This window comes from Erythranthe guttata, chromosome 12 (assembly GCF_056151865.1).
Source record: "Erythranthe guttata isolate IM_541 chromosome 12, IM_541, whole genome shotgun sequence".
Taxonomy (NCBI): Eukaryota; Viridiplantae; Streptophyta; class Magnoliopsida; order Lamiales; family Phrymaceae; genus Erythranthe; species Erythranthe guttata.
Window position 1 is genome coordinate 741,245 of NC_142544.1, and position 19,543 is coordinate 760,787.

Below are 19,543 nucleotides of genomic sequence, written 5' to 3' on the forward strand. Positions count from 1 at the left end.
AATCCAACCACTTTAATAACACCCACCGAACTCCTACTTTCACACATTATTTAATTTTCTTTAATTGTGTAGAATAATTAGTTTATGACCATAACCATTCACCTAAACATTTCCCGATCAGGCAAATGTGCAATGTAAAGAAGATGAGAGAACATCACAGCCGTCAATTATACATCATCACACAAATCGAGGTGCGTTATTTACGTAATCGGTGTAGCTCGCCCGTGTTCGCGGATGCAGGCGATTGCACCCCAAAAATTAAAATTTCAGAAAATAAAAAAAGCTCTCAATTCTGAAACCCTCTTCTCCCATAAATCATCTCTCTCTCTCTTTCTTCTCTCTTCCTTCTCTGGAAATCCCTTTCTGATGGGTCCGGTTAATTATTTACATTTATGTACAGTTCGTTACATCTATTAGCCAATAATTCTGCAGAGTTAAGAGTTTTGATCTTCTTCGGGATTGTTAATCCTTCCTTATTTCAGTTTAATTTTATTGTGTGATTGATTGTTCGAAGCTCCAGTAAGTACATCGGATTACTCAGCCGTGTATGACAACGGCGGAAACAGACTGCCGGCGGTGTTTGGATTGTCTGAATAATCAGGTTAGCTGAATTTTTTGTTGGTAGCTGTTGTTTCAATTTTTTTCGGGTCTAGAATTATTGAATTAAGTGTTTTTTATTTATTTATGGTGACCGATTAAACCTGCATAATATTTATTGGAATGGTGAATTAATGTTTTTTTTAGTGCTCACGCCATGGAAATCGAAGATGTTCTTGTTTTTGGGGTGTTTATTTGATGTTTTATTAGTGAAGATTCAACAGTCATGTGTTTCACTGATGGTGCCGTGAGAATTGATAATAACTATGTTCTAGACGTTCGCATAATCTCGAGTAATTAGTTTCGGTTGATTATTTATATAATTATTTTTAATGGTTATTTACTATTAGATGGTGTTTTGAATAACTGGAAAAAACTCATCAAGTCCGTGGGGAGCAGAGCAATTGTTTTGATTTTGATGTTTTTTGCCTATATGTAAGCTCAATTCTATCGTATTGAATGCAAAAGCGATGATGCTGGATCATTAGCCTTTCATTTTCGTGGTTCGGCTCCGACTGGTCAATTTTGATCTACTAGTCATCAAAGAAGTATGCACTTTTAGTGTGTAAACAAAAGTTGTCTCGTGGGAATGCTGGAAACTTTGTCGAGCACTGCATAACTGTCATAACTATTCGTTGTACTGTCATGCGGATGACTATGAACTGCGTCATGCACCACATAAGTGTCGTAAGTAGGCTGCTTAAATGCATAACCCTCATGATTGTTGATGTTTCGGACTAGTAGTAGGTACGGCTTTGTGATAATGTTATCTCGACATGTAAAGAGTTCGTTATATGTGCTTGACCTAGATACTGCGTTGGTGACTGATACTCGGCAATTTTGTACACAAAGAATGAGTGCCATGTGATTTGACCTTAATATTACTTTAGTGATTGATATTAGGAGAAGTTATTACCATTCAGAGCATTTAGTAACTGCTTCAATTTATTCGGAAACACAACAAAAAGTTATGTTGTACCCCAAATGCTCGGGAGTCAATATTATTGCCTAGGGTTACTGACTAGACTTCTTTTTTGCATGTTAGATCCTAACAAAGTGTTCAATCTTGGACCTTTCCAGTGCACTGTACGAATGTGTTCAGAGAACTCGTTGCTCTTAGCTGAACTGTTACAGATGATATAGTTCGACTTTGTACAGCATTTTTTTTCCTTTGATAGACTTGTAGTTAGACTTCCTTCAGTGATAAATTGAACTATTTTCAAAGAGAGGATATATTAAAGGTTAGAATCCACGAGAAGATGATTATAAACTTGAGACAAAAGACTGTTATAAGTATTGGCATAAAATGCCCAAGTATACTATTTACAGTTTCAAGGCAATGCGTATTTGTCCTTCTAGTGTCTTGAGTTATATGTGAAAAATTAAAAAGGAATGTATTGTTTGCTCGGTATGCGTACATTTACTGATGAGTAACTAGGTTGGATTATTTGGTTTCACCTCTATATTATTTTAGCATACTGCAAAAAGATATAGAATTTATGTTACTCACCTATATCAAATAAAAACTTCTAGTTTTGTTTGCTCATGATGTTTGACTGTTTGCATAAATTTAGTTTTCTTATATAATGCTTTCAATGAATTTCCAGGCACTAATAACATGAAGTGAAATTTGTCGTCATCTCAAGAAGGCAGTATCCTTAGTCCCTAATATTTCTTGTCTACTGGAGGTTGCCTTCAAACATGCCTTCGCTCCAGCTTCTACAGTTGACTGAACATGGTCGGGGACTTCTGTCGTCCAGAAGGTATCATCTTCGTTGTTTCTTTCTGTAAATCTATTCTCTGGGTATGAGGTTTTGTACTTCTTTTCCCTCACACACACACACACACACACACACACACACACACACACACACACACACACACACACACACACACACACACACACACACACACACACAGATACTATTGTTCGTCTCCAACAATCCTTTTCTATTATCCATAAATAGTTCAAACTATTGTTATAATTGTAAAGGTGCAGATATTGATAGAATGAATGAAAGGATACAAGAGACGGGAGAGGGAAGGGAAAAAGTAGAAACATATATATAAGATCCCAAATAAAAATAGGTTTGGGTTCTTAATAATTGCATTTGCTGAATTGTGAAAATCCTCCAGTCATGACTATTGGATGCCGATTTTCCCAACCTTAGTCCTGATAATCTCGCTCTTGTATCTCTAGTATTCATAGGATTCAGGAGCTGATGTTACGTATTTTTTTTCGTTTATCATGTACAACTTTTCATATTGGAAGGATCATCATGAATTATCAGTGCTTACTAACTGCTAACAACTCCATGACAATCATTATTCCCCTTCACCAATTACAAACACAAGTGCTTTTGGATTTTTCGCGTTCCTTTTTGGTGTATCATCACCTAGAAGATATCACCGGGAAACAATATCATTGCCTGCCTTCAAGGATCAATCGGAAAGAAATAAAATGAACTTGTAAAAGAATGCCATAGATACATACAAGGGGAAAAAACGACCAAACAGTAATGTGTTGCTGTAACATATTCGCATGATGAAAAATTTCTTATAAAACAAAAGAAGAGCCATGTCTTATTCCACCCGCCCACATGTCTTACTTCCTTGCCCTTTTCAGTTGCTTTTTTGTTTCTTCTGTAGTTTGGGCTACTCTTTTGAAGTTGTATGTTCTGAACTGCTGCTGCTTTCTTATCATTAGCTATCATTGCTATTGTAAGCATATGCCTTCTGTAATATGATCATATTGTTAATTCCTATTTTATCATTGAATAATTTCTTACAGGAGAGCTATACTGATTGCCACTAGTATTGTTGCTGTTGGTGGAACTGCCGCCGCGTATGTGCACTCACGAAATAGTTGTAAACGGCATAGTTCTTTTAACCATTCTAATGGAATCAGTGACAATAAAGATGAATCAGACCAGTCAATTGGAAACGATAAGAATGTTAAAAAGAGTAGGCAAAAGAGAGGAAATTTGCGGTCTCTCCAGGTTTTGGCAGCCATTCTGTTATCTCGTATGGGGAGAATGGGTGCAATGCATATATTATCTTTGGCTGCTATAGCGGTAAATCTTTCATTCAAGAAAGGCCAAGTTTGATTTAATAGACATTTATTATTTGCTTATCATTTCCTATAACCATGCTGGGTCAGTTGTCAAACTTTTTTTTTTTTGGGTAATTTGATAAACTGAGCACCTGTCTTTTGTATTGTATTTGTCGGTAGATTTAATAATTACTGAATTTTCTTTGAATATTTTCGGAACTCAATGATCTAATGTAACTGGAGATGCTTTTTTCAATTCTTGGAATGTTTATTGTGTTTCCCAAAAGTTAGTTTCATAGACATCCATAGCTCGTGCATGCTGAATCAGTCAATATATTTTTCTAAAAATGTCCTCCTACCTTTGCAGGTTTCTAGAACTGCTGTAAGCAACAGGTTGGCTAAAGTCCAAGGTTTCCTTTTCCGTTCTGCTTTTCTCAGGCGTGTACCTGTATTTCTTCGTCTTATTATTGAAAATATCGTGCTGTGTTTTCTCCTATCGTCATTGAATTCCACCTCTAAGTACGTAACAGGGACCCTAAGTTTACGGTTCCGGAAAATTTTGACGAAGCTTACTCATACCCAATATTTTCAGGTAATTTTTTATGCTGCTTATACTGACAGGATAGCTGCATAATATCTTTGGTTCGATTTGTTGCTTATGTTATATTAAAAGTGCTATCTGTTATTTTTCTCAAGTTAATAGAGCTCAGCTATAACCGATAGTGGTGGAATATTTTGCTGATCTATATGGTCACTCAAATCAAATAAGCACTTTAAGGGTAGATGACAAACTCATGTATGAGTGGCCTTACTGTTATACAGCGTTTAAGTTTCAGTTGAAATATTTTTATCCAAGGATTGTCTAATAAAATGACAGTAACTATTTTGATTAAAATGATTAATTTTAAAATCATAATGTTATTGATGTGAAGTGGCTTTCTAAATTTTCATCAATTATCTCCATATTAGGAAAAGCTTCCCACTTGAAGTATCTATTCTATGGGATACTCCATTCGATATCTTTATAGAACTAACCTTTAAAGAACTAAAGTATTGTGATGTTCAAACCATAAAATAAATCTGTCATGTTAGCATGTTTTCGTGCACGCTTCTTTTGCACTGGCACAAGTTGTATATACTCATTTGGTAGCCCAACACACTAATTGCACTGGCTAATTTAATTATTTCTGCACCAGAAACAGTTTCATTTACTTCTATCACATTTGGTTGCATCATTATTTAACATAATTAATATGTGCTCATTTAGTGAAAGCATAATGCATAAACAGCAAGAATTTTCCCCTCTCACGTGGTTGCATATACATTTTTTCTCAAGCAACTGATGTATTGATATATATGAGTATGTGAACTGCGTTGTAAAGGAAGCTCTTCCAAGTTGTCTATGTTAATATGTTCTTGATTTGGGTTCAGAATATGGTGTACTACAAGATGTCTCATGTTGATGGTCGGATAAGCAATCCCGAGCAGCGAATTGCCAGTGATATACCAAGGTTCTGTTCGGAATTGAGTGACCTTGTGCAAGAGGATCTATTTGCTGTTACTGATGGGCTACTTTATACATGGCGTCTATGTTCATATGCAAGCCCAAAATATATATTCTGGATACTGGTAGCAATTTATCAACTTACGTCTATGTATTAGATTCCAATTTAATCTCTTCCTTTGTTTTGTTCATTGTTGTTACTATATTAAGCTGTTTGCATCTGTATGTATTTTGTTAATTTTCAGGCCTATGTGTTGGGCGCAGGGGCCACAATTAGAAAATTTTCACCACCATTTGGGAAACTTATGTCCAAAGAACAACAGCTGGAAGGGGAATATAGGCAGTTGCATTCACGGTTAAGAACTCATGCAGAAAGCATAGCGCTCTATGGTGGAGAAAATCGAGAAGAATTTCACATCCAGAAAAAGTTTCAGAATCTTATTCAGCATATGAGAGTTGTCCTTCATGATCATTGGTGGTTTGGCATGATTCAGGACTTCTTACTAAAGTATCTTGGCGCTACTGTTGCTGTTATCCTGATTATTGAGCCATTTTTCTCTGGAAATTTAAGGCCCGAGTCTTCTACCTTAGGACGTGCAGAGATGTTAAGCAATTTAAGATATCACACAAGTGTTATAATTTCGCTGTTTCAGTCTCTGGGAACTCTTTCTATAAGCTCAAGACGACTCAATCGCCTGAGGTATAGCTTGTTCAATTTTTTGTTGAATGCTTTTATGTACATTTTAATTTTTGTACTTTCTCAATTTGAGAAGTGTTAGTTCAGTTCTGAAAGCTTTATGTACTTAATTTTTGGCTTTCTACTCTATAAACTCACCGGAAACTACATTTCTCCTGCATAGAGGAAAAAAATTTAATTGCTTAAGACGGTTACTTCTTTACCCTGATGCATCACTTCGAGACTGTAGTTTTCTTTTCTTTGTCAATCTTTATACTGAACTTTTCTGTGGAAAGAGTTCCTCAAAATTAGTCAAAACTCTCACACCATATAAATGTTGTGTAAAGGTTGGCTCCAGTGCATGTGGCTAGGGCTCTTCTATTCTTGTTTTAGCATACTTTTATCTGATTTGGCAAGTTTAATTGATAAGATGTTTCCCACTTGTCAATTTTGGAAGACAGACTAAATAGTTCTTGGTTGTTAATATGAAGTGTTATTTACGTTATGGGCGCATTCCATCTTAATCAGAGTTATGTGCTTATATGTTTCTAAACAGCAAAGTTCTGGCCTGCTGGCTCATTTATTTCCATGCTTGGTCACTATTTGGTCAGTGTCACATGCTCGTATGGCTTCATTTTGTATTTCTAATAACTATGTAAAACATGTGTAGTCACCACCCAGGATTGGAAATTGGAACTGTTCATATTGGAATCGGAGTTATCAAATTTAATGTGGATAAATAAGCTTTGTAAAGTCAAATTTAGAAGACGGGAATTATTTTATTTTGTGTTTTTTATGCAACATGTTTGACACTGAAGCTTGGAAATTCTTTAGTTACTTGAGGTTCTTGTGCATTTATTCACAAGACTCAGATATTCATTTTCAATACGTAACTGTCATGTTTTGTTTTGTTCTGGTTTTTTTTTATTTATTTAATTTTTTTTTTTTTAAGTTTGCTAGAAAAATATTATTCTTGTACTAGACAGTTACTTTATTACTTGAAATGTTCATTTTATCAGCCGTGGTGAATTTGGCCAACCAGTCGCATTATTTACATGCTTTTCTGGTGTGAGAATTAGTTGCTAGTTAGATTATATTCCATATGTTTATGCAGATATTCCTTTTGATCTGCAGTGGGTATGCAGATCGTATTCACGAGCTTCTGGGTATATCTAGAGAGCTAGCTGCACGCGATTCATCTTCTCAACAGGCTGATGGGAGCAGGAACTATGTTAGCGAGGCAAATTACATTGAGTTTGATGGTGTCAAGGTAGCAGAAAAGTTGGCCTTCCATTCATTTGATTATTCTCTTCTTCTCTGGGATTCTTAAGTACATTCTAATCTTTCAGGTTGTTACCCCAACTGGTAATGTCTTAGTAGAGGATTTGAGTCTAAGGGTTGAATCTGGTTCAAATCTTTTGATAACAGGTAGATTCTATTGGTTGTTTTGTTCGCCATTTTGTACCTGTAAAATGTAGGCTGCATCAGATTGGTAGATTCTGCATATCATTTTTTCTGAAATAGTGTTCATGGTTGAAATTTAACAATACCACCCGATCCATTTCAAGGTCCAAATGGAAGTGGAAAAAGCTCTCTCTTTCGAGTTTTGGGTGGTCTTTGGCCATTGGTGTCTGGTCATATAGTCAAACCTGGAATTGGTTCTGATTTAAACAAGGAGATCTTTTATGTGCCACAACGACCATATACAGCAGTTGGAACCCTGCGTGACCAGTTAATTTATCCCCTCACAGCAGATCAGGACTTTGCATCTCTTACAAAAAGTGAAATGGCCGAGTTGTTGAGAAATGTGAGATTTCTCGGTTAAATATGATTCTGCAAGCTTTTATCATTGGGCGATCTTGATGGCAAAACTTGTTCAGGGATTTGTTGATGATTGATTTTTTTATATATTAGGTGGATCTTGAGTATCTGCTGGACCGGTACCCATCTGAAAAGGAGGTGAATTGGGGTGACGAATTATCGCTAGGGGAGCAGCAAAGATTGGGAATGGCTCGTCTCTTTTACCATAAACCTAAATTTGCTATCCTGGACGAGTGCACAAGTGCTGTGACAACTGATATGGAAGAACGTTTCTGTGCTAAAGTTCGAGCTATGGGAACCTCATGTATCACAATTTCCCATCGCCCTGCATTAGTTGCATTTCATGACATGGTCCTATCTTTGGATGGAGAAGGAGGCTGGAGTGTGCATTATAAAAGGTAGGAACTTTAATTAGTGTCTGTTTACAATTCCCTTGATGATATGACTATTGATTATTGTCAATTTCATCACTCTGTAGAGCCGATTCACCAGCTTCTACAGAATCCGAGTTTATTAAGAAAAGGAGTTCCGAGACAGAGCGCCAGAGTGATGCCATGACTGTCCAACGTGCATTTGCTAATACAAAGAAGGTCTGGTCCTCATATTCTTCTTCTAATATTTGTTAAATTATCATTTTAGATTTATCCCCATGTTACTTGAACTTTCTTGGATAATCATTGCCAGGACCGCGCATTTTCAGCTTCTCGGTCGCATTCTTCAGAGTTGATATCAGCATCTCTGACCGAGGAAGAGGACTATGTGTCGCCTGTATTTCCACAACTGCAAAGTGTACCAAGGATATTGCCTCTGAGGGTAGCTTCCATGTTTAAGATACTAGTAAGTGCTTGTGACTTATGTCTATCTAGTGCCCCGGTTCAAACTCTCTTTCTATCTCTCTCTATCTTATGTGGATTATCTGCCTCTTGTGAGCTATACTTAAAATTCTCCGAGCAAGATCTAGAAATTTGTTAGCTTTAAACAGATCCCTTGGGTAGCTTTTGTGCCTTCACGGTCATATTGATTTCTATGTACTTGCAAAAGGAATAGTGATTGTTCTTCCAAGCACATTATAGTATATACATTAGCATGGAAAAGATGCATTCTCTTCCAAATTGTAGAATATTTTAGAGACAGAAGTTTTGAGAACTGAAAAATTATTGTGAATTATCATCTAATCCTCATGTAACAAACGAGGCTGCTGTTTGTCGAAGGAGAGATGCCAAGACTTCATTAACTCAGTTAATGATACCATTTCCTTCCTCAATCTTTTTCTTGCATGTGGTTTGCTGGTGTTCCTTGCTCCATCCCAAAAGGGAATAATAATTAAACAAGACAGGGAATAAGTAAGAGAAAAAAAAATATTGAAAGTAGCATCCGACATATTTGGTTCTTCGTCAGCATGTATTTCTTAAGATTATGCAGTTGCGTTAGAGTGTTATCTACTAAGCTGATTTGCTGGCCAATTGGGTCAGTAAGGTTTCTCAACTTGGTTTTATTTACCTGCCGTTTGTTGGACCTTATATTTTTTTATGCTCTGTCTGTGTATTCAAAATGTATTCTTTTCATTTTCATGACCGTGTTGTCATAGTTATTGAAACATAGAATATATTATTCTCAGAAAAGTCTTTGATGTATTCTTGTACTGCGCTTGCTGACCTAGTATTTGTTTTAGGTACCGACTGTGCTTGATAAACAGGGTGCACAACTCCTTGCAGTTGCTATACTAGTGTTATCCAGGACTTGGATATCAGACCGTATTGCTTCTTTAAATGGTATTCATATTATTTTGTTAATATTGCTTTTCTTTTGTGCGGACTTGCGGTCATTTTAACCATTATGATGTTCCCAGGGACAACTGTAAAGTATGTTCTAGAGCAAGATAAGGCTGCGTTCGTTAAGTTGATTGGCATCAGTGTTCTCCAAAGTGCTGCATCCTCTTTTGTTGCACCATCTTTAAGGTACTTTTCGTGTCTTTAGAAGATTTATAAATCAAGTGTGTGTCATCTCCAGACCACATTTGAAAGCAATCAAACTGTCCTGGTCCTTTTCTTTGTCAGATTTTGTACTGCTTTGAGGAAGTTATTTGACATATCCACCTTCTTTTTGTGGTTTTGTTCTATACTAAGAAACACTACATACATCTCTTAATATATTGGTCTGCACTTGAACACAAGTCCGAGGTTGTATGGATTTATTTGCTGGAGATGTTTATGCCTTGAGCTAATGCTAAGAATCAACTCATTTGAACATGATTTGTCGCCACATTCAATGCTGAAATTTGTACTTTAGTGGTATTTTATTTGTTGCATATTTCGTCGCCTCCCCTGTTTACAGGCATCTGACAGCTTTGCTTGCACTTGGATGGAGAATACGTCTGACCAAGCACTTGCTTCGAAACTACTTGAGAAAGAATGCATATTATAAGGTACTGGATTAGCATAACATGAGATTGAATGCATGATTTTTATTCATTACATTGTAACGAATTGTGTAATATTTGGAGAGGCGTGTCCCTTATTTCCACAATGAGGTGGCCAGGTTCCTGACATTTGGTGATAGTTTCAGAATGCATACTCGTGTTTTGATATAATTTGTTGCAAAATTCGTAGACACGATTAGGTGGAGTGGGGCTAGCCTGTGTAGTTTCTGCATGAAATTGAGAAATTGATTTGTGGCTGTATAAAATCTTCAGACATTCTCCTTTAAAATGAACACAAGCAAGATGATTGGAAAGTATTGCATGTCTAATCAATATGAAAGGAGATAAAAATATAGGCTATACAAGTGCTTGATCTTACAAATTTGGAGATTTAAGCTTGAATATTTCCAGGGTTTTCTCTGCCATTGAATCAGTGAAGCAGCCAATGTTCACTGTTAAGCCATCTTTATTCCTATCTGTCTTCCTCGATAAATGGGGTGCTTTGTTATTTGAAAAATTAAGAGAACAAACATACCAATTTGCAAAAATAACAGTGCGTGGTGGTTTATAGGTTATTCATATGTCCCGGGAAAATGTTGATGCTGATCAGAGATTAACCCAAGACTTGGAGAAGTTAACTACCGATTTGTCTGGACTTGTCACTGGAATGGTTAAACCAACTGTTGATATTTTATGGTAAGTATGCAAAAACATGGTACTATGGTTCATCAGTCATTACATGTCCAATACATAAAGACCTCAATTCCATCTGCTTTTTAGGTTCACCTGGAGAATGAAGCTGTTGACTGGTCGAAGAGGAGTTGCTATTCTTTATGCATATATGTTACTAGGTTTAGGTTTTCTTAGGGGTGTTACGCCTGACTTTGGTGACTTGACAAGTCGTGAGCAACAACTCGAGGGAACTTTTAGGTCAGTTCACATTTTTGGTGTATATCACTTGCAAAGATGCACTAATATGTTAAATGAGTATATTTATTATGATTTATAATACATCAGTTATTACATATGGTCTAATATATACCTGTATTTTGCAATAAAGGTCGATTCATGCATGTTAAACAAACTCCTCTGCAGTCTCTTCATTGATATAATTAGTAAGGATATATATATTTGCTGTAATCCCTGTGTAATTATAGGTATACATTTGGTTTTTCTTGATTTGTTCATATGACTAAGTAAATTTTAGCATAATAGAGTAGTTATAAATTACGTAGGAATATAAGGAAAACATAATCATTTAGTGAAATTAAAATTAAAAGCACTTGGATAGCGATCGATAGTTTTCTATCGATGAAATCTATGACTTGAGAATTCAATTGAATTCATAAAAGAGTTGGTATGCGACATAAATGATAGAGCGAAAGTAATAATAACGAATTCAATAAAGGCAATGAACTTATTTTCTATTATATTGCTTGAATCTTGACTTTTAAGAGTCGATAAAATTTGGTGTCACAAATTTTTATTTTCAATCTCCCTATTTATTTGTTGTCAAGTTTTAATTACTGTTACTAAACTATGACCATTGAAATATCTTACTTATATGGTTGTCTATTATCTTGCTCATTGTTTTTTTGTTTTATGTCATTGGATAAATTTGTTTGAGGATGTTCATTATTGCTAATAATTTTTATTCTAAATTATTGTAGTGAAAAATGTATTCAGGATATGAATTGTTTGAGAAATGAAATGTATACAGTCTAATTGTAAGTAAATGAGGGTTTAAATGGCATGTTTGTCATTGTAAGAGAGTATTTATAAATGAAGAATTGGATTAATCAGTTTAAAATATCAATTTGACATTCATGGCAAAACTAGGGTGTCGATTAGTGTTTTTTTTAGAATTTAATCTATCTATTTGACATTAACAGAAAAACTCGTCCATCAATTATATCATCTACAGCAACTCATTTATCAATTTGGCATTAATGACACGTAATGAATTTTATACGTCAACCTCATTAAATACTTTGTTTTCTAGGTACATGCATGAAAGATTGCGGACACATGCGGAATCTGTTGCTTTTTTCGGTGGTGGAGCTAGAGAAAGAGAGGTATTTGTCCTAGTATAACTAAATTCAGAAATATCAGACTTCTCGCGAACCAGGTTCTGCCGTTCTGTATTTTTGTGAAAGAAAATTATTGCAATCATTGGATAAACCATAAACTCCATCATTATTCGTGCTTGTGGTGTAATTTTTTTTCCGTGAGCTTAATTTATCAGAGTGCAAAGGGTGTGACATAATTATCCTAGTAACAAAAAATGAATCAGAAATCCACGTGTCTTGTATGCCAAGTGACGTCATAGACTTAAATGGCAGCTGATCTCACCTTACCATGTTACTTACATTTTGACAACTGTACTTTCTTTCAGTCTTTACTCTTGATTTTTAACTGTGTCTACTTCTTACAGATGATCGAATCAAGGTTTGGAGCACTTTTTGATCACTCAATGTTGCTTCTTAAGAAGAAATGGCTATTTGGTATTGTAGACGACTTCGTCACAAAGCAACTTCCCCATAACGTAACCTGGGGATTGAGCCTGTTGTATGCAATGGAGCACAGAGGCGACCGAGCCATGACTTCAACCCAAGGTGAAGGCAATTCATTGTTATTTCAATTAGAGTTATACTTGCTGTAACTGCTTTCATTTATGGTAAATTCTATTTCAGGTGAACTCGCACACGCATTGCGGTTCTTAGCATCCGTTGTTTCTCAGAGTTTTTTGGCTTTTGGTGATATTCTTGAGCTACATAGAAAATTTCTGGAGCTTTCTGGTGGTATCAACCGAATTTTCGAACTTGAAGAGCTTCTAGATGCTGCTCAACATGGTGCGTGTATACTCTTGTTTCTTGCTTCTATTATATGGTTTCTCTTTGAAGATGTACATATTGATATAGTCGTTTCAGTTTAGTATGTTTAACAAACAATCTTCCCAATAGAATATCCACCCTTACAAATATTATTCTCCACTATAATGTGCAATTTCCACACTTGCACTTGACATCATGTTAAAGTAAATTTTGTTTGAGAAAATCTTCAGAATACAAACATTTAGCTGCATTTTCAAGATGAATTCTTGAATTGATCGTTTTTGCGGTTATTAGTTAATTTGTGAATCTCTCTGATCTTTTCCTAACTGGGTATAATATTAAGTATGAGAGCACTAAAGTTTATCGTTTTAGCTTTAATGCATGTTTTTCGATATAGCTTGATGGAGGTTGCCTTTCAGTCTAACGTGGATGTTTTTTTTGCAGGAGATTCTGGTAGTGGTTCTTCAAGATCTAAATCCACAGTACTCGACTCGGATGATATTATTTCTTTCTACAAGGTGGATATTATCACACCAACTCAGAAAGTTTTGGCTAGACAGTTGACATGTGAAATAGTTCCAGGGCAAAGCCTGCTTGTTACCGGTTGGTAGATTCAAGATTATCTTCTTTACTGAACTTACTCAATATTTCCGCAATTTAACTATTTATTATTATTTATATATTTTTCGACTTTTTTTTTAAGGTCCAAATGGAAGTGGGAAGAGTTCCATTTTCAGAGTCCTTCGAGGCCTTTGGCCTGTGGTTGATGGAAGGCTCATTAAACCTCACCAACAAATTACTTCTGAATCCGAATGCCATCTCTTTTATGTGCCACAACGACCATATACATGCTTAGGAAACCTCAGAGATCAAATAATATATCCTCTCTCTTGTGACGAAGCAGAGAAAAGGGTGTCACGTTTGGTTGAAGAAGGTAAGTGCATTCATTCTTTCTATTGTTTCTAGATACGCACGTGTTATCAGCATATGTTTTTCACATGCATATATGGAAATGCTCTTTCAATTATTTCAGTTGCTTAAGATTGAATACGTAAATCGTCTTCATTCATGAGTTTGATTTCTCCAAAGTCTATTTCGACCTAATATATCTACCCATTAATCAAATATGAAATCATTAATAAAATAATGTCGAACTTCATCTGTTTCAGGCCTTTTCTTTTCTATGAATTTTGGCGATTGAACATTTTTGGTTGTGTAGCAAGTACATACATTTTTTTTACTTTTATTGTGCAATCTGTCTTATATTTAGCTACCATAGCAAGTGGTTGCATACAAAAATTACTTAATTATGACTGGTAACTTATTTTTTATAATTTCCGAGTCTAGGCCATGAATCAGTTGGGCCCACAGACATTCTGGATGCACACCTAAAAACTATTCTAGAAAATGTTAAATTACTATATCTCTTGGAGAGAGAAGGCGGATGGGATACGAGCCAGAACTGGGAAGACATTTTATCTCTCGGGGAACAACAGCGATTAGGCATGGTGAGTTATTTTATTTTATTTTATTTATATTATTTTTTATGGTGAGTTCACATTTGTTATTATGTATTTCCACAACTACTGACATAATTTTCACTGTTCAACCAGGCACGACTGTTCTTTCACAAACCCCGATTTGGAGTCCTTGATGAGTGCACCAAGTAAACATATATTACCCAATCTTCTTTCCTCTCTTGCTACGATAGATGAAAACCTAATTGATTTTATTTTACTAACCCCTCTCTTTCGATTGATATTTCGAAAATATAGTGCTACAAGCGTTGATGTTGAAGAGCACCTCTATAGGCTTGCAAGTGACGCAGGGATCACTGTCATAACGTCCTCTCAGGTACTTAAAGCAGCTAATTGGTCGATTATTTGGCCCGCATTCTTAGATTTTGCTTGGTTAAATACATGCTACACCTAGTGAATCGTACACTGGTTAAAAGAGTTTTTATCTCATTCAGTACCCATCTGTTATACCGAAATTGCTAAAAAACTCCTCGTGTTATAAATATTAGGGAAAAAATAATCCTATGATGTCCATAAATGGTGTATTTTTAGGGGATTGTTTGCTAATAAAATTGAACTATAAGAAGGATTCTGCTAGTATTTATAGCATGGGAGTTTTGTGATAATTAGAGTAAATATATGGAGTAAACTGCAAAAAGTACCCCTGTGTAATCTCCAAATAGCAAAAACCCCCCTGTGATAAATAAACTAGCAAAAACCCCCCTGTGAAATTTAGTCAAAGGCAAAAACCCCCCGGTTGACTTAAGTGTGGCTCACTCGCGGGTTGCGCGACTGGTAGTTAGTTTTTGGACGTGAAATGACGAAATTGACCCTAAAAATGTATTTATATGTATATATATTATATGTATATATATTTTCCTTTTAATTTGATTGTTTAGAAATTAAAATATTGTTAAAAAATAGTAAATAATTAAATTTAAAAATTATTAAAAATTTGTTAATCAAATTAAGTATAGATTTTTTTAAATCGTAATAATGGAGTTTAAGTTTTCTTTTCATGTAGCGATAATTTAAAATATATACAAAAATTATGTGTAATAAAAATAAAAATAAATTAAAGAACCCATTGTACCTTTATAATTAAGATATAATAAAAATAAAATAATTAAAATATTTAAAAAAATATAAGAATTTATTAATTGCAAAATCCCAGGGGTATTTGTGTCTTTTTATATGAAGTCAACACTCAAATGAGAAATGGGCCGAGTGTGCTATTTAAATAATTTCACAGGGGGGTTTTTGCTAGTTTATTTATCATAGGGGAGTTTTCGCTATTTAGAGATTACACAGGGGTACTTTTTGCAGTTTACTCTAAATATATGGGTGCTAAATGCAATAAACCCCCGGTTAGAATATGTTGTTCATCTACACCCACGCACATGTATGTGTGTGGATGAACGGTTACTAGATCGTACTATTGCTTGTGCGGTCAAATCTATGCTGCACGTGGTGAAGTGGGTATATCGTGTAGATCTTTATCATTAATCTGCGCACACACCAACATGGATATGTGTGTTTGTCTGTGTATGAATGAATGGTAAAAGATCTAGCCAGTGTATTTCAACTCTTCATGCAATACATTTCTTTACAAATTTGCCTGGTAATAATACAAGTAACTGTTGGACTCGTAAAATTAATAAGTCGTATATATTCCTTTTACAGCGCCCTGCTTTGATACCGTTCCACTCGGTGGAGCTGCGGTTAATTGATGGTGAGGGTAAATGGGAGCTTCGTAAAATCGAGCAATGAGTTGAAGGGCATGTTTGTCTTTTTACTCACAATGGTGCCAGAATATGTAGTACACGCCCATATATATATATGATCGTTGCGGCTAATGCTACAGCCTTTTGGCCTTTGCTCTACCATGGAAGTGATGAACGTTTGAAAGGTAAATGAAAAAAATGGCTCAATTGTTTGAGCAGCTGAAATGGACTATATTATATACGACCGAATAAAGAAACAAAATTAGAGACGGAAATATTTATGTCGTCTTCTCGTATTGCCACTTTTTTTCGGTGGATGGGCAGAAATATAGCTAGGAAATACACAAAGTATGTAAAGTTATTTATTCTTGACTAATTATTGTCTTTGTTCTGTTGTAATATTTGATAATAATCAATGATTCCTGTTAGCCCCACTCAATAAATAGAGAAGCCTACCATTTGTGCTGGTATTTCAAAGACGCATTATTTGATCTTGCATTTTGATGAAGGCAGATTTGAGAGGTTGGTTATGGAGGAAGATGAGTTTATAATATAATAATTTTTTTTTTTTTATAATTATCTCAAATATTTACATATTTCTAATATATGTTATTTTTAGTTTATTTGTAAAAAGGAAAAATCGAGCATGATGTAAGTAAAAAAATTATAAACATACTAACACGTAGGGCTGACAATCGGGTGATGTGAGCCGAGTCTGAGTTGGCTTAAGCTCATATAGCATCGAATCTCGTTATTATAGGCACAAGCTCAAATACTATTGAATCTTATGTCTAGTGGTTAACAAATGGCCCGGCTGCGGCCAATGAAAGACGGCTCATCTGGGCTGAGGGCTAAGCCAATACGGCCCACTACTTTCACGGGCCTGCCCTGCTGGCCCATAGAGGAAAACCATGGGTCCAGGCCCATGAAAGCAGTGGGCCGGATGGGCTGAGCCCGAGGGACATATATATATATATATATAATTTCGAATTCATATTATTTTATGTGCAAAACGCCAAAAAAACTAGGGGTGAGTTCGGGACGGGATTTCGGGAAATCGGGATTTTCGGAATTGAGATTTTGGGATTCGGGATAGAAATTTTAAATCCCAATCCCGTCCCATATTATTAAATCCCGGTAAATCGGTATCCGAAATATTTCGGGAATTCGGGATTGGGATCGGGAAATCCCATATTTTTGCCTAAAAAGTGAGAAATATTGCATTTTTTTTCCATTAGTATGATTTTATCCACTAAACCAACTTGAATATATATATATATATATATGTGTGTGTGTGTGTGTTTGTGTTTTTTATTAGTTTTTTTTTTTCTTTTTTTCCTAATTCGGGATTAAAATATCCCGATCGGGATTGAACCAACTCCCGAATCCCGATCCCATATTTGTTCCTAATCCTGATCCCGAATCCCGTAATCCCGAATTCCCGAAGTTTTAGTCCGAAATAGTAAAATTCCGTTCGGGACGGGACGGGATCCCGAATCCCGATCCCAAATGCCCAGCCCTAGCCAAAACCATATGATTATTAATTACTCTGTTTCACCTCTCTCTCTGATTATATATAGTCTAGGTTTTTAACTGTTGTTAATCCATCGGAGCTCTCTCTACTTTGAATCCGCCCCTGATTCCACGGCGATAAATCTGCATTCGTTTTATTTTACGGCCATAGACACTCCTCTACGCCGACGCAAAATGGAAGAAATCAAGCACTCTCCCCACGATTCCGCCGCCGCCGAAGACCTCGAACGCAACGCAGTAACAAATAGTTATCGAACGCAGTCCTTTTGTCAGCCCGATAAGGAGCTGAATCTGGAAACTGAGTCTGAGAAGCTAGGTTTTAGGGATTTGAATCTCTCTCCCGGTTTCAGAAATACAGAGAATGAGGTACTAACAAAGGAAATGGAGAGTTCACACTGTCGGATTTGAGGGGTTGCGAAATTCGATTAAAGGGCCTTGTTTATGGATAAGTTGATTAGTTGCAAGGTTTACGTAGGGGTGGTGATGGGTTCGGTTTTTATCGTGTTCGTTTTGGGGGCGCATCAAATTAGGATTCATAATGCGAAAAATTGCGATTTTTTTCTTCGAGTTAGGAGTAGGCCTATAATCAAGGATTGTCATGGTGTTAGATTTGCTCCGTATTGTTTGAGTTACGAAGGAATCGAGAAGGATCTTAAAGAGGCGAATCTTGGTGGGAATGTAGATGATTTTCGTTGGTTAAGGGCATTGCAATTTCCTAATTGGTCGGTTTTGCCGGAAAATGATCGTATGAGTATGGTGGATATATCGAATTTGGAACGTGTTGATTGAGGGTGAGAGACGGTATTTTGAGCTCGAAAAACATGTAATTTTTCTCCTTGCATTTATATTAATTTCAACCAGTTATCGTTTTAAAATTATGCAGTGATTGTTTTCAATTTGTTGAAAACAGAGATCTTTCTTTGTTCTTGATAATTCAACTATTTCGACATTTGTATCGTTGCGGATTAGTAGTACTCTTGAATCTTGATGTTTGAAATATTCGTCGTTGAAATCCTTAATTTATGTCTTAATACGACTCATTAGTGCGACATGAATGTCAAATTTTGTGCTGACATAGTACAATCTTTTTGTTTCAGCGCTCGTTGTTGAATTTGCAGGATGTAAAAATTGAATTTTATCGTCTTACATAATCGGGAAATTCTTGTACGTTGTCCTAGCAATATGAAGCTGCCTCCGTCTGACAATCCCATCTTAGGTATTCATCTCTGATGCAAAAAAAAAAATTCTGTTATGAACACGATTTCAACGGTACGCACAATTATACTAGTTTCTTTCATTATTTTTTTTATTTTTTTTCTTTTCTTCCGTTTCAAGGTCCAAATGGAAGTTTAGTTACAAATCGAAGCAGAGAAAAAAGGGCGTTGTATTTTATTTAAGGCGGTAAGTGACTTTGTTCTTTTTATTGCTTCTATCTCCCTACATATTATCAATAGGATTTATCTCTTCATAAAGAATATATATATGCACTCTGAAATGAAACATCTATTGAATAAATATCGAAAACGGGATATAGTTCATCTCTTTCTTAACGAGTATAGATATTCTCGTGTGTTTATCACATGCAAAAAAAATCCACGAGATATATTGTATCACTAGGTGGTGTGATTTTCTTGCATTTGTTTTTTGCCCTGTTTCTTTCTTTTTCTGAAGTTGGATATATGACCACTTTGTGTTGTGGATTCTTCACTTTTGCTAGTGCACCTAAGTTGATTTTCATATCTGGGCTTATGGGTGGAAATTGGAACGAAATATCAGATTTCTTCCGATTCTTTTTCTTTTTTTTGCCTTTGGAACTAAATTTTTCATTCCGAAATCTGATTATTCAAATTTTTTTTATTTGGAACG

General features: G+C 35.6%; 1 protein-coding gene and 1 long non-coding RNA gene across 2 annotated transcripts; both read left to right on the forward strand.

Annotated features, from left to right (window-relative positions):
- The first annotated feature begins 202 nt into the window (after window positions 1-202).
- ABCD1 (peroxisomal ABC transporter 1) lies at window positions 203-16,605 on the forward strand. Its single transcript, XM_012997925.2, has 26 exons — window positions 203-601; window positions 2,205-2,360; window positions 3,389-3,671; window positions 4,017-4,241; window positions 5,081-5,278; window positions 5,399-5,853; window positions 6,964-7,099; window positions 7,179-7,257; window positions 7,398-7,636; window positions 7,744-8,048; window positions 8,129-8,240; window positions 8,335-8,487; window positions 9,323-9,422; window positions 9,500-9,608; window positions 9,985-10,075; window positions 10,641-10,765; window positions 10,850-10,999; window positions 12,072-12,144; window positions 12,504-12,684; window positions 12,763-12,921; window positions 13,348-13,506; window positions 13,607-13,837; window positions 14,251-14,411; window positions 14,517-14,569; window positions 14,679-14,757; window positions 16,104-16,605. Exons 2-26 carry the CDS (start codon window positions 2,299-2,301, stop codon window positions 16,188-16,190), a joined length of 4,005 nt encoding a protein of 1,334 aa, XP_012853379.2. The 5' UTR covers window positions 203-601; window positions 2,205-2,298; the 3' UTR covers window positions 16,191-16,605.
- A 1,111-nt stretch (window positions 16,606-17,716) lies between these two features.
- Window positions 17,717-19,078, forward strand: LOC148766157 (uncharacterized). Its single transcript, XR_016034734.1, has 3 exons — window positions 17,717-18,500; window positions 18,775-18,893; window positions 19,013-19,078. It is a non-coding gene; the product is annotated as an uncharacterized LOC148766157 (long non-coding RNA).
- Window positions 19,079-19,543: the final 465 nt, after the last annotated feature.

What these genes read in the sequence shown, in the direction of transcription:
- ABCD1 (XM_012997925.2), top strand. Translation starts at nt 2,299, where the DNA reads ATGCCTTCGCTCCAGCTTCTACAGTTGACTGAACATGGTCGGGGACTT. An exon ending in TATCTTTGGCTGCTATAGCG is followed by an intron (nt 3,672 to 4,016) that starts GTAAATCTTTCA and finishes CTACCTTTGCAG; the next exon opens with GTTTCTAGAACTGCTGTAAG. An exon ending in AGCCATGACTTCAACCCAAG is followed by an intron (nt 12,685 to 12,762) that starts GTGAAGGCAATT and finishes ATTCTATTTCAG; the next exon opens with GTGAACTCGCACACGCATTG.